Consider the following 14706-nt stretch of genomic DNA (forward strand, 5'->3'; position numbering starts at 1 on the left):
GGGATGGGATGGGATGGGATGGGATGGGATGGGATGGGATGGGATAGAACAGAACAAAGGAACAGTAGAATAGGATGGAATGGAATGGCATGGAATGGAATGGAATAGACTGGAACTGGAATTGGAATGGAATGGAATAGACTGGAATGGAATGGATTTGAATAGAACAGAATAGAATGGAATTGGAATTGGAATGGAATGGGATGGATTAAAATACAATAGAATGGAATTGGAACCAGAGTAGAATGGAATTAAATAGAATAGAATGGAATGGGATGGGATGGGATGGGATGGAATGGATTTCAATAGAATAGAATAGAACGCAATTGGAGTTGAGCAGGAGCTCGTGAGTTTCCCAAGGGTCTGGGAATCAGGGAATCTCATCCCAGCTCTTGGCTGGGAAATGAACAAGCAAAACCTCAGGATGAGGTATCTTTGTGGGATCTCTCCTGACAGAACCTTTGCACTTCCAAGCTGGTGGAATTAGATTTTATTTTCAAACAGGCTGTGGAGTTTTGCCAGTTCAAATATTATGGATTCTCAGCTTCCCCCAAGGACAACTTGGATCTAATCTGGCCCAAATATGTGTGAGAGGCCCATTAAAGCCTTTTAACACCCAAAAACTGGTTTTATTAATACTCTGCCTGTGCTCCATCTGCTGCTCTGCTTGGCTGGAGCCAATGGATTTGGGAGCAATTCACTGCCCTGGTCCAAGGCCAAAATGGCCAAAATACCATATGGACAATTGGAAGTTAATTAGGATTTTAGAATTCAATATCTAAGGATGTTGTGATCCCTAAACCCTCAGTCTCCCTGAGTTTGGCCTCTTCCAGCAACCCCAAATATTTTCTCATTTGGAATTTTTCACTTTGCAGATGAAAATCCCCAGGTTCACAATCTTAAAATTGGCCCTTTTGGGGCAGTGATTTAATTTGCAACATCGTTGTGGCCCTTCTGGAATTGTCTGTTTTTAAAATGAGCTGGAGTAGGGAATTTGGTGTCCCCAGAGACCTTGTTGAAGGGTGTGAATCAAGACTGTCTCTGGTGGAATCAGGACTGGAATCAATCTTCCAATGCCAGAGGAGTGTAAAACACAGAGATAGGAAGCATGACAATGTTTGTGCTTAATTAGCCCATTGATTACTGATTAATTGACTGATTCCTGGGCAGGTTTTTTGCATTAATCCTTGATCATGCTCAGGGCACGAGGAACCACGATTTTGTCTTTGTCAGCACACCTGGAATACCACTAGTTTTAAGGTATTAAATTCCAGCATCTGAGTTGGGCTGAGTAAATAAAAATAAAAGCAATCTGTGACCAATAAGGAGCTTTTTGCCATCATTTTTCCAGGCAGGTTCCTTCCTGCTTTTCCTGGAAAATTCCTGTCTGAGGAGGCATCTCTGACACCCCAAAACTCAACACTGAGGACAAGTCCATATTTAGCTCCTCCAGTCCCACAAGTTCTGTAGGAACAAGCTCTCCTGTGCAGGAAACAGCCACTTGTCCCAGAAAACATTTTGAAATAAAAGGGATTTCGCTTCATTTTTCCAGGCTGGGAAACGTTATTGGATAAGGTTGAGCCACAGTTCAGTGTTTAAGGAAACCTGTAATGGCTTCTTTATGACACTTTCTGAGGAGAAACAAACCCTTTTATTTCATCAGTCTCTTCCTTTGGAGTCATCAAACACAGAATTAATTAAATAATTGCAGGGAGCGTCGATTGGGAATGAATTAAACCATTTTCCTGAACTTCTCCCCCACAGAGACTTGTGCCAGCACAGGAGAGGATGTGACACATGTCTGTGGCCCAGAAGTGACATTGATTGACAGTTTGACAAGTCCTGTCACTGTGGTTTATTTTTTACCAAGTAATCAAGTGTCTCCCTAATGGCTTTGGACAGTTGCTCCCAGTTTTGCTTCTCCTTCCCCAGACAGCTGCTGGAGGGCCTGGAGCTTTGTGGGGAGTAAAACTGAGGTGGAACTGGGGTAAGGATGGAAATGGGAATCATCTCTTTTGTCCGACAGCTAAAACAAAATGAGCTGAAAGCAGGTTTTCCCTGAGCAAGAGAAAACGAGGGCAGAAAACTGCTCCTGGTATTTCCTAAGATCTTTTTGGGCTTGTAAAGTCTCCAAATTCCCTGGCATGGTGAAGGCAACAGCTCCAAGCTGATTTGTGGCATCCTATGACCACGAGGTCCCGGTAAGAGCTCAGAGCTCTGTGCAAATTCCTTGCTCTCCCTGCCTAATTCCCAAGAAAGCAGGAGTCTCCAGCTCCTCTGGGCAGGGAAGCCCCACCATCCTTCCCCTTGTCTTTGACCTCCAGCTGGGAAAATCTCCTTCAGGCAGGCAGGGCCTCATTGTGTCAACACTGTGACCCTCTGCAATGGACACAAACAGCCCATGTCACACTGAGCCAGCACCAGAGGGGTTCTCTCCATCCCCTTTCCTGCCAAAGGCACCTCTGCCATTCCCAGGACATCCAGCAGTTCTTTCAAATGAGTCTGTGCAATATAAAGGAAAAGGACATAAAAAGAGAATAGTTTTTTTGCCCCATTCCTGTGGGTTTTGTCAGATTTTTGGGGTTTATACTGAAGGTTTCAGAGGGAAGAGTGTGTTACCTGTGATGCCTGTGGAGATCCTGCCCTTGGTTTTGTTGTGCTTACCGTGGAAGATGTGGATGATCCATCAGGAAAACTCCTTCAGGGGGTCTGTGATTTCACACCAGTGGAATTCTCCACCCTCTGGATCAAGGATGGAAGGGATCCCTGGGAAGGAAAGGAAGGAGATGGAAGGAGGTGTGGAAGAGAGATGGAGAGGGAATTCTGACAAGGTCGTGGAGTGATGGGGCAAGGGGGAATGTGGCAATGGATTTGCCATATGCAGGATGGAAAAAGTCCTGTCAGATATGGGCTGGTGAGGAAAACAACTCTAACCTTATGGAAACAGAAGTTTTTACTGTAGTTTAAACATGTTTCAACATGTTTGTGTATTTTCTGCAGTGTCACTGTCTCCCTCTCCCAGACACCCCCTGTGAAGCTATTGTCTCCCACACAAGGTGTCCTGGGAAGGTGTCCTGAGGTGTTTCTCATTGGTCCTTTGTTAACCCCTTCCTATTGGCTGTTGACCCTTTACCTGATGGTTTCTTCTGTGTGACCCTGAACTTGGGATTGGCCCCCTTTGACCCTCCTAAAAGCCTTATAAACCCCAACCCCACAATAAACTTCCTCTTTCGTCCGTCCCTCCCTGATGGTCTGTGTGTGCTCCTTGCGGGGTCACCGGGCCATGTGCAGGGGTGGGGGGAAGAGCATTCACCTCGCAGGTAATGGGGCAAGCAGCATAAGGCCTGGAGGTCTCCCCCTTTCTCCCTCAATCTGCCGTAGGGGAATGGCTTCTTACTGCCAGAGGGCAGGGTTAGATGGGATATTGGGAAGGAATTGTTGGCTGTGAGGATGGTGAGGCCCTGGCACGGGTTGCCCAGAGAAGCTGTGGCTGTCCCTGGATCCCTGGAAGTGTCCAAGGCCAGGTTGGAGCGACCTGGGACAGTGGAAGGTGTCCCTGCCATGGCAGGGGGTGGGACTGGATGGGATTTAAGGTCCCTTCCAACCCAAACCATCCTGATTTCCATGAGTGCCTTGGGAATAGAGATGGCACAACACATGTCCAGGACAGTGACAACCTGAGCACAGGGTCAGAATCCCTGCTCTGTGTGGCCAGGAGTGTTTAAAATTGGGAAGCAGCAGGAGCTGCAATCCCAGTCCATGTGAAGATGAGCTTTGCAAGAAAAGTTCCCACTTATATAAAGGACCTTTCAGGTGAAAAAAGACCCAAGTTTAAAGGTCTCCTGGAAAGAGGTTGTTAAATGTGAGAGCAAATCTCTTTTGGAAGCAGCTGCTGTATCTGTGCACATGTTTGCCTGCTCTGCTCCTGGGCTGCTGAGGCTTGGAACAGTAATGAGGGGGTGGCACTTTTTTGTGGGAATGAATGTATTTATTATCCAGAGACTTCAGAAATGCTGGATTCTCAACCATCCATTAAGTTGCTCTTCAGAACGGTCCCACCCTTGCTTCTCAGCCTTCTCTCTATTTTTACATCCATTTAGAGGAGTGGGCTGGAGGAGTGATGGGATGTCTGTGGTTACGTGGGATGATGGGTGGAAAATAAATTCCGGGGCTCCCTCCAGCGTCACGGGGAACTGGCACATCTGGAGCTTGTCCCGGAGAGGTTTGGGTAGAATTGACATGGAAATGCATCCAAAAATGTGCCACTGTTGGATGGATCTGTGGGATTAGGGAAGAAGGAAAAGGTCCTGCCATCCTTCCTGCTGTAGGTGCTTTTGGGAGGTGGCAAAACTCAGATTCCTATAATTCGGGGTGTTAAGCATAAAACAAACCAGGGTCAGTCCAGGAGGGTTTCAGCTCTGCCCTCCTGAGTTGGAGGCTCTTCCTAGACTTAAATTTGGTTTGGAAAACACAGTGACTTGGGGAATGTACCTTTTGAGCTCCAAAAGGTGTTTCAGTACAAAAGATTTAAACTGCCCAAGGCCAAAGTCACATTGGGATAAGTGGAGTTAAGGGATGAGATGTGTTGGGATGGTTTGGCACCCAGTTGGACCTGAGTTCTGGCAGGACAGGAACATCTCCAAACACCCTGACAATGAGCTGTGCAGTCATTTCATCACACCTGTCCCATCCTCAGAGCCTTGGGGTGTCAGTCACTCATGACAAAGGGCTCTGGCTGGTGAATTAAGAGCTGGGCCATGGAAAAGTTGCCCTTGGGGCAGCCCCGTGTCCACCAGGGCAGGGGGACCCCTAAAACAGCAGCCTGATGGTGGTGGGTGGTGTTTGTGTGAGGGGGTGGACAAGTGATGGGGCAGGAACTCCTGGTGTGTGTCAGGTGGGCGACAGAGCAGCTGCACTCCTAACTGAGGGGGGATAAATCCAGAGCAATTCCTTTTGTGTTCAGAGGGAGATGTTTTCCGGCGTTCCCACAGAGCAGGGAAGGTCTAGGAAGTGCCCTGGGTAAGAAGCTGTTCAGAGATATTGAGGGATATTCCTTGGGGACAACTCCCCAAAAGGCAGGAGGAGATGCATGGCCTAATCCCAGAGCTCGGGGCGTGAGGAGAAAGGCTCCGGATGGGATAAGGAGGTTTGTTGACACCTCTGCCACAAGTCATTTCCAAAATGCTGCAGCTCTTCACCTCTGGAGGCCGGTTTCTCACACAGGATCAGCTCCCAGATGTCCTCCTCAGCTGTTTGCCCTGTGTCCCCCATCCATCCCATATTTTTCCGGAGTCACCTCTCCCAGCAATCGACGTTCAGGAGCGTTGCTGCCAGTCTGGCTCTGCTGGAGCTGTGCCAGGAAGCCCACGTGGTGTCTGCTCTCCAATTTCTCACTTCTGGGGTAATTTCTCAAGTACCAAACTTGCACTTTTCATGTCACAACACGTGACTTTGGGCAGGAATAAATTCCCACTGGGGCTGAAGGGAGCGGATTTCCAGCAGCACAGAGCTGAAGACATGAGGTTGCTTGTGTTTTTACCCTCAGAAGATGTTAATAAATCCTATTTTTGAAGAGTTTCTGAGGTGTGGGCAATAAAGAGTGAGGTGGATGAGCTTAAAATAGAACATGAGGGTGTTTGGCAGGGGAAAATACTTTGGCTTCATCTGGCTGAGGCAAAATCTTCCTGGGGCTGTTGCAGCTTCGAAGCTCAGCAGAAACAAACTGGTTTGCAGAGGTTTAGGGGAGAATTAGTAAAACAGAATAAGGGAATTATTTGAGTTGGAAAAGTCCTCCAGGACCATTGAATCCAGCCACTCCCCCAGCACTGCCAAGGCCACCACTGACCTATGTCCCCCAAGTGCCACATCCACAGGGATTTTGAACACTTTCAGGGATGGGGATTCCACCCCTGGTCTGACCCCAAAGGCACTTAAACCCCTCTTTTAAAATCTACTTCCTGAACCCCTTTACAATTCATCTTCTAAAAAGAGGGAGCCTAAAAGCCATTAATCCAAAGCAGCATCACACCAAGAAGGAAAGGGGTGAGCAGAGCTGGAGAAAACAGCCCAGAAATCTGAAAAATATACATGAAAAATTAAAGGCAGCTCTAAAACACCTCCTTGCTGCAGCCCCACGTGCTCCTGGTTGTTTGTTGGAGTTTTTGCAGCAGCTCTTCCCAGAGCTGTGTGTTTTCCCTGGGGAGAACATCAAATGAACACTGGCTTCCTTGCTCCTATTGATTGTGGAGATGATATTAAATTAAAATAAAGGCAGAGAACAACTTTTGATTTCTTGGGCGAGGAGTCTCATCAATTTTGTTCGATGTGTTTTCACCTCATTTTCTATTTCTGCATCATCACAAGGCCCAGCAGAGCCAGGGGCCCTTCAGGGGCAAATCCATACAAGGAGAAAGGAAAGGATATTTTCCTTCTGTCCCTGATATTTTCATGTCAAGGGGGTTTGATCCTCTGGCTTGTTATTTTTGATTCAAGGTGACAAGATGTGGCAGGAAGGGAGCAGGGCCTGTCTGAGGAACTGGGGTTTCCAGGGGGAAAATCAGACACTCCTGAGCCCATTCCTGATTCTTGGATCCAGATACCCATGGAATGTGGATCATCCTGAGGGCCTACAGCTTTTGCTTCCATGAGGAGGCTTGTTTGGGGTTATTTGAGGGATGAAGAAGAGCCAAGAAACAAGCCCCATCTCTCTTTGCCCTTTAACCTCCCAAAAAAGAAGGACCGGTGATTGAGTCCCAACCTGGAGGGTTTTAAAATAGGTGTGGATGTGGCACTTGGGGACACGGTGGCCTTGGCAGTGCTGGGTTGGACTGGATGGCCTTAAAGGCCTTTTTCAACCTCAATGATCCCATAATTCCATGAATACGCATTTATCTCCACCTGCCCAAAATAACCCTGGAGTCTCAATAAGTGTCTGGCTGGAAAACCTTTCCCAAAGCCACAGTTTTCCTGTGGTCTGAGAGTGGTTGGATTTATTTCAGGCTGATTTTTCTAAAACCCCCCAGTATTGGAAATTTCAGGGGTGGTTTTTTGAGCTGGGTTTAGAGGTGTTTTTTTTAGAGGTTTCTTTTAGAGGTGTTTTTTTGCTGGATTTGCCAGCAGGTGCTGGTGGTGCCTCAGATGGAACTCATGGCCACCCAGGACTATGTTTGTCATGGTTCAGACTCAATTAAGGACTGTTATTAAAGATTGGGGGATTCAGGACTTGTCTGGGGGGATTATCCAGCTGCAAAGATCAGGAGAACCTCTTGGTGCTCCATGAGTTTTGTCACCTGGATCCCATCCCTCGTGGATGAGCAGGGTACACGGACAGCTGTCACCACCTGTGCCCATGGAATTAGGGGGTCTTTAAGGTCCCTTCCCACCCAAACCATCCTGGGATTCTACTGGACTGTGTGTCAAGCTGGGAGAATTTTAGGGAAAATACCCTTGGAGTGGAGTTGGTTTAACACTCCTGGCCAGGCAGGTCAGGGTGGAAAGTGGGATCGTGGGGGAAATGGGAAGACTGTGGAATGATGAATGTCCTGGAGAAGAAATTATTCTCTTCTAATGAAGTGGAGGGTGAGCAGGATATTTGTGACTGAGGATCATCATTAATGTTCCACCTGCAATCACTGGGGCTGCAAATAACCTTCTGAGGAGCTCCTTGATTGCTGAAAGGCTTCAGATATTCCTGAGTACAACAACGGAGTTTCATGCCTAAAAAAAAACCTCTGTTAAACTGCTGCTTAGCCAACATTAACTCCAGCAATTTTTAATTAACCTGATTTAGAAGCCAAACATATCCCTGATGAAAATGAGAGGGTAGAACACACAGTCATTTATTCCACTACAGTGGCCACGAGTGGTGATGAGATTTATTCCAGTGAACCTCAGAATTTGGCCACGGGGTTTAGGAATTGGCACGTGGTGGAAGAGATTTGGGGCGTGGAGGGAGAGATTCCAATGGCATTGTGTGGACACTCGGAAAGGGGGAGGCCAGACCTGCTATATTTTTAATATTTTAATGTTCTAAAATATTAAAAAAAGAGGAGTATGAATTGACTGCTAATTAAATCTTTCCAGCCTTTTTTGGCAGTGTCTGAGGGAAGGAAGCCTCTCCAAGGGTCACTTTGTCACCCTTGAGTTCGTTCTGCTCTGGGATGGTGTCCAAGGGGACAAACCGTGGTGGCAAGGTCAGCAAAGCCAAATTCTCCACCAGAAAAGGAGGATTAATGTGTCCTGCTCGGTCTGTCCAAGGGATTTGTGCAGGAGCACGTGAGAAGGGATGGAGTTATCCAGGTGTTGCTGTTTCCAGGGGGAAGACTTCCAAGAAATGGAAGGAAACGGAAGCAGAATGATGACAAGGGATGGGATCTGAAGGGATGCCTGGAGCTGTGCCAGGGGAGGGTCAGGTTGGATTTCAGGGAAAGGTTCTTTCCCTGGAGGGTGGTTGGGCACGGAACAGGCTCCCCAGGTTGGGCAATTCCAAACCTGCCGGAGCTCAAGGAGCCCTTGGACAACACCCTCAGGGACAGGGGGGGATTGCTGGGGTGTCCTAGAGCTGGACTGGATGATCCTTGTGGGTCTCTTCCCACTCAGGGTATTCCATGATTTTCTAAAAATGGAGCAGCCTAAGGTGGGGAGGTTTTTGTCTGTGGAATCCACAGAGAACAAGAACTTCCATGGAGTGAGAGTTGGCTCAGACACCTGCACTGGGTGTGGGGCACTCAGAATCTGTCCAGCCCTGCTCAGGTGATTCTCCCTGAACTCTCCATGACCCATCCAAGTGAAGCTGATGAAAACTGAAGCCTTTTCCAAAGAGCCCATTAAATCCCCTCCCGCGGCTCCGAGGGGTCGGAGCTGCTGCGCACGTTCCTTCCAGGTGGCCTGGCAGGGAATCGGGGCCCTCCCGGGATGGCACTTGTGCAGCCAGGAGTGAAAACAAGCCTGGCATGTTTTCCTACAACATCCCTTCAGCAGGAAACTCTGGATAATGGGAGCACTGAGTGCTAGGCTGGGTGCTGAGCTCTGCCAATGCTGCCGTGCAGCCAAGGAAAACCTTTCCAAGCTGGTTTTCCATGGCTGAATTCAACATTCAGAGCATGTGTTTCCTCAGTGCTTTTCTTCCAAACCCAGTGCACATCCCTGTTTTCTGCATTCTGGTCACTGCCCTCATTTTCTACATTTCTAAGGATGAAATATTGATGATGTCACATGGACATTCCCAGTTTTTCCTACATCCTGGGAATACAGCTGTGTTTTCCCTCCCGGCTGTGCCCGTTCCCTCTCTGCTCACACATGTTTGTTACTTTCTGGGGGTGTTATCCTGGCTGCCTGTTGATAAAAATCCTGATTTGTTTGGTCTCATTCCAGGTTATCCCACGGGATATCCCACGGCTGCCCCGGCCTACAACCCCAACATGTACCCGACCAGCAGCCCCGGCTACGCCCCAGGTAAAACCCCTCTGTGGAGGAGGGAATTCCAGCAGTTTCCATGTGCTTGTCAGCCAATCCCTTCCTGGGAAGAAGCCTTTGTTGGGGGTCTTCCCTTCCTAACTCTGCCATTAACTTCACACCTTCCTTTGGGAATATTTGTCTGTGTTGCAAAGCACTTTGGAGCCAGGAGTTATATCTTGATACGAATCCCAGGAATTTTGCAGCCCTCAGCACTGGGATATCAGCAGATTGATGGCACTGATTCCCTTCTCTGTGTGTGTCCTGCTCTCCTTCCATGCCACAGCTGCAGGAATGTCAGGAGCTGTGTCCTGTTTGGGGTCTGGATCTCCCATGCTGTGTCTTTCCCGTGGCACTGCCAGAGTCTGTCCCTGTGTCTCCTCCTGTCCTTCACAAACTTGGGCCAAACCTGGGAATTCTTCTTCCCCTTTGGCAGCACCAGCTGCTTTCTTCCCCATAAAATCTCATTTTCCCCTGGTATTCCCAGGGATCTGTTGGGTTTTATTTGGGTTGGTATGCTTCTGGGAAGGTTATCTTTTCATAGGTGATTAAATCAAAAGAAAACTTGTGTCTTGTGGAAAATAAAAAGTAAACAAAAACGAGAAACTGGAGAAACCGTCATAGAAAAGGTGCTTTTACAGCTTTTCTGTTTCTATATTTACTTCCTAGACTCAATTACTCCATGAATGTAGTTGTGAGTCCAGGTGACCTGGTTTGGGTTGCTTCTTGGTATCAGCACCATTTAGAATATTTCTTGAGTTCTCTCAGTTACTCTCTGAAGCTGCATTTCTTCCCACTAAAAACCTTTGGAAATGAGTTTTGTCCCTGCGCTGGCCACCCCGAAATTCCCCCGGAGGATAAACCACTGGAAGAATAAAGGGAAAAGAGCTCCACAGACTAAGAAAAAGCCCATAAATTTATTAGTAGCTTGTCCTGCCAGAGCCTGGCAACGTCCTCCCTGCTCAGCCAGGGATGTAAATCCTGCAGCATTCTGGAATGTTGGCCTGGAGCTTGGAGTGGAAGGTGTTCCTTGCCACGGCACAGGGTTGGAACTGGATGATCCTTAAGATCCCTCTCAACCCAAACCATTGTAGGATCCTATGACTCTTCTTGGGATTGGCACTGTAGGAATAGGGACCTGGAGCCAGCCCTGATCCCTTCCCTCTCCCAGTGTCAGGTTTCTGGTGGATTTTTGCTGATGTTTGAGCCCCAGAATAGGATAAATTCCTCACCAGTTTATTCCAAAAGAGCCTTTCCCAAGGAAAAGGATGAATTGGACTCCACGATCCTTGTGGGTCCCTTCCAGCTCAGGATATTCTGGGATTCTACGAATTCCAATTTAGGTTCCTGCCTTGCGTGATTTTCCTGTTGCTTTTTTCCACAGTTTTTAGAGGGAGAGACACAAGACACACCCCCAGCATTGCAAACTCTGCTGGTTGCAATAAACCAGCATTTATTTAGGATTTTTTTAGGATACTGTTCTTCCAAAAAAAGGCCTTTTAAGTCGGTAAAAACGAGCACCTCAAATCACTGCTGCAGAGACACAATAAAAATAAAATAATATATGTCTTCATTAAGCTGCCTGTTCCCTCCCAGGCTTTCTGCCTTCCCACAGTGGTTGTTGTGGTTTAACTCCCTTCATCAAGGCTTCTCTTTTTATTTTCCTGAAAGTAGGACACACACTTTCCTCCTGGAGCCTTGAGCTGCACTTATTAATAATGCAGGGGAGAAGGACGGTTTACAGCAATGCCCTTGCATTGCAGAACAAGAGTATTCCAAAATCAGGAATTGTGGGACGGGACGGAGGCTCTGAAATCCTGGAATGGGTTGGGTTGGAAGGGTCCATACATTTTTTTTTTCCCATTTCAGTATGACTAAGGGTCCTCTGCAGGGACCCAGAGCTCACATTGTTTGCTCAGTTCCCACCTGGATTAAACAGATAAGGAATAAAAGCTCTTGATTTTACTTATTTTAAGGTGGGAGGCAAAACCAAATCCAGAAGACACTGGTTGGAGGTGGCCCTTAAAATGATATTAAATAATCATAGCTGGCTTGTGACCCCTGAGAGTTGCAGCTCTTCAAAGGACCAGGAGATATTAATGTTCTGGAAGCCTCTTTGGTTCGCCTTCTGTGCAGCTTTAAGTGATGGATTCTCCAAGAATCCATGATTTAATGTCCAGAACGTGGGAATCTCCACCCCAAATTACCTGGATTTTGTGGTGGGTTTGATGTGGAGAGGGAAAACCTCAGAGGAGGGACTGAGTGCAAATAAATTGTCAGTCTCAGAAATTAAAAAACCTCTGGGAAATCCAGAGGCAAAAAAGAATCTGATCCTGAATAAAAGCAGAAGGGAAGGAGTGTTTCTGTCCCAGGGCTGGAGTTGGGTCTCCAGTGGGATGTTGCTGAGTGCAGTGTGCCATGGAAAATAAACCAGGCGGCTTGGAAATCCTTCATCACTCCCAAAGCTTTGGGAGAGGGTGAGGCTGGAGCAGGAAGTGATCAGTGCCTGAGTGGAGGAGAAACTGGGCTTGGATCTCTCACTTCCCACAAACCTCCTGGTATCACAGAATCCCAGACTGGCTTGGGTTGGAAAGGACCTTCCAGATCATCTCTTTCCACCCCCTGCCATGGGCAGGGACACCTTCCACTAGACCAGGTTGCTCCAAGCTTTGTCCTGCCTGAATTCTGTTGGTCCCTCCTCAAATCCCACAAGGTTTGGCTCTTGAGATTCTTCTGGATTCTTTTCCTTGGCACCATAAATACTCTTCCACAAACTGGGACACAGGGAGACCTGCCCAAAGCCACTGCTGGCCTTCCCAGAGTTCCTGAGGACCACCCAATGCTGGGACAGGACGGTCACAGCGACCAGTGGTGGTGCCTCCAAGGGTTTTCCTGGGAATAAAATGCCTCGCGCCCGAGGCTCAGCCCGTTTTCCTGCTGGGAATCACAAGGCCGAGGGCAGCCCTTGCTGGTTTGGAGGGACAGAGGTGACTATCTGGGGAGGGATGGTGGACACAGATCTGCAGGTCCCTCAGCTCAGTTGTTGTCCGTAAAAGGTGGGAATGGAAGGGAAAGAGCAGCAAAATGATTCCATAAATGTGGGAATTGTCTCTCCACTGCTGTGTGTGACTCCTCTTCTCTGCCTCCACCCAAGCCACCCTTCTGATGAAGCAAGCCTGGCCTCAGACCTCCTCGTCCTGTGCCACCGAGGGCACCTTCCACCTCCCGGTGGACACCGGCACCGAGAACAGAACCTACCAGGCCTCTTCTGCAGCTTTCAGTAAAGACACCTTTCCTTTCTGGGGTTTGATTGCCTGATCTGGGCCCCTTTTGGGTGTTTATTTAGAAATGGGGTTATTTGGGATTGTATTTGGGTTGAGAGGGATCTTAAAGACCATCCTTCCAACCTTCCTGTCTCGGGCACCTTCCACTAGCCCAGGTTGCTCCAAGCCTGGTCCATCCTGGACTTGATGGATGTGTTAAAGCCATGAGAAAGGAGAGCACTGACCCTCCTGCTGCTCCTCCAGAGGAGGAATTCTCCTGGAAGTGGAGAAGGTGAAACCTCTCCCTCAACTGTTTGGTCCCCAGGAGTGACCTGGTGTTTATCTCCAAAGGGACGTTATTTACTACTCCCTTTAAATGGAAAGAATTCCAAACTAAAGCCTGATTTTCAAGGGACAGGGCTGAAATTCTGGCTGAGCAGAAGCAGGGGGAGGAGATGCTGTTCAGGGATCACTGTCAAACAGGCTTTTCCAGGTGGAGCCTTGGAATCTCATCCCTGAGGAGGACAAACATTTCCTCTGGGAGGGTTGATAAGCTCCCTGATAAGGCAGAACCTTTTAAAAGCCTTTGGGAGGCTTTCTCTTGAAAAAGGGATGTCCCTACAATTCTTTGGGGACCTGGGACATGGTGCCTAAATTCACACCAGGCCAAATTTGACCAAGTTGTGAATATTTGGAAAAATCCCAGCTTGTAATTAGTAAAAAATTAGATCTTGTTTGGTGAAATTAGCAATTTTAACAGAAACTGGAGCTTAAAGGCTCCTTGTTGTCCCCATCCCCAGGCACCCCTCAGGTGCTGAGGACTGGTAGCTCCCAAGATGTTTTTTGGAGAAAACAAATCCAGAATTGAAAAAAAAAATCCACTAGATGGAAAAACAAGAGGCTGAAGGCTTTAATTTTTTTTAATTTATCTAAAAAAAAGCACAACTTGGAAGTATTCTTGAGGGTTTTCCCCCATTTAGCAGTTAAGCAATAATGTTTAATTAATGGAGCCTCTAAAGGTTGGGAATTCAGGTGCTGTGACATCCCATCCTCGGGGCAGGTCACACCTCCTTTAGATGTTGCACCTTCCCTGAGGTTTTATGGCACTTCCCTGCCAGGATCCTTCATTTTAGAGTATCCCCCACGTACTCAGCCTCTCCTAAATGCTGCAAAATGAGTTTAAGTTTCTTTAGGCCCTTGATATCAGTGTGGGACTTGGATGCTCCGGATAATGGGCAAGACCAGGGGATGCATTTCCTTTTCCTTAAATCCAAGCAGAAGAAAGAGAACAATTCCAATCTGCCCTGTGAGGATCACAGAGCCTTCAAGGGATGAAATATTTCAAGGCACACATCATTTTCCCCTGGTGGGTGTCACAGAATCCTGGAATCCTGGAATGGTGTGGGATCTTGAAGGGATTTGTTCCAAACCCTGGTGCAGGGCAGGGACACCTTCTACTATCCCAGGTTGCTCCAAGCCCTGTCCAGCCTGGCCTTGTACAGTTCCAGGGGTGGAGCAGCCTCTCCTTTGGGCAAATCCCTCTCCATGGGATATCAGTAGATGCTGATGTGTCCCTCCATGCCCAGGGAGCAGCCTGTGCTCCATGACCAGCACCCCAAGCTCCTCACGTGCATGTGGCCTAGCTCTGCCGCTGCAAATCCAAGCCTAAAGCCGGGATTACTCCTGTCTTTACCAGGATACACCGCAGGGACTCCCTACAAGGTGCCACCGACCCAGAGTAACAACGCTCCTCCTCCCTACTCGCCGTCTCCCAACCCGTACCAGACTGCCATGTACCCCATCCGAAGTGCCTACCCCCAGCAGAACCTGTACACACAGGTAGGTGGGGCCTCCCGGGGGGTGGGGCCTCCCCACCACATCCCAACGCAGCTCCAAGCTCCCTGTGGGAATCTCCTCGGCTCCCAGGGCTGAGCCCCCACGCCCGTGCGGGGTGGAGAAGCTCATAGTGGGGCTTCGGGATGGTGGGGTG

The 14706-nt window shown here is 48.3% G+C and overlaps 1 protein-coding gene across 4 annotated transcripts in view; it reads left to right on the plus strand.

Annotated features, from left to right (window-relative positions):
- Positions 1-14706, plus strand: part of FAM168A (family with sequence similarity 168 member A) — a 78949-nt gene that overhangs the window by 60347 nt on the left and 3896 nt on the right. For all 4 annotated transcript variants that reach the window (XM_064643939.1, XM_064643938.1, XM_064643937.1 and 1 more), the window contains 3 exons: positions 9373-9453; positions 12608-12733; positions 14413-14555. In XM_064643939.1, coding sequence (XP_064500009.1) covers positions 9373-9453; positions 12608-12733; positions 14413-14555 — 350 coding nt within the window. The remainder of the gene's footprint in view (positions 1-9372; positions 9454-12607; positions 12734-14412; positions 14556-14706) is intronic.

This window comes from Pseudopipra pipra, chromosome 2 (assembly GCF_036250125.1).
Source record: "Pseudopipra pipra isolate bDixPip1 chromosome 2, bDixPip1.hap1, whole genome shotgun sequence".
Taxonomy (NCBI): domain Eukaryota; kingdom Metazoa; phylum Chordata; class Aves; order Passeriformes; family Pipridae; genus Pseudopipra; species Pseudopipra pipra.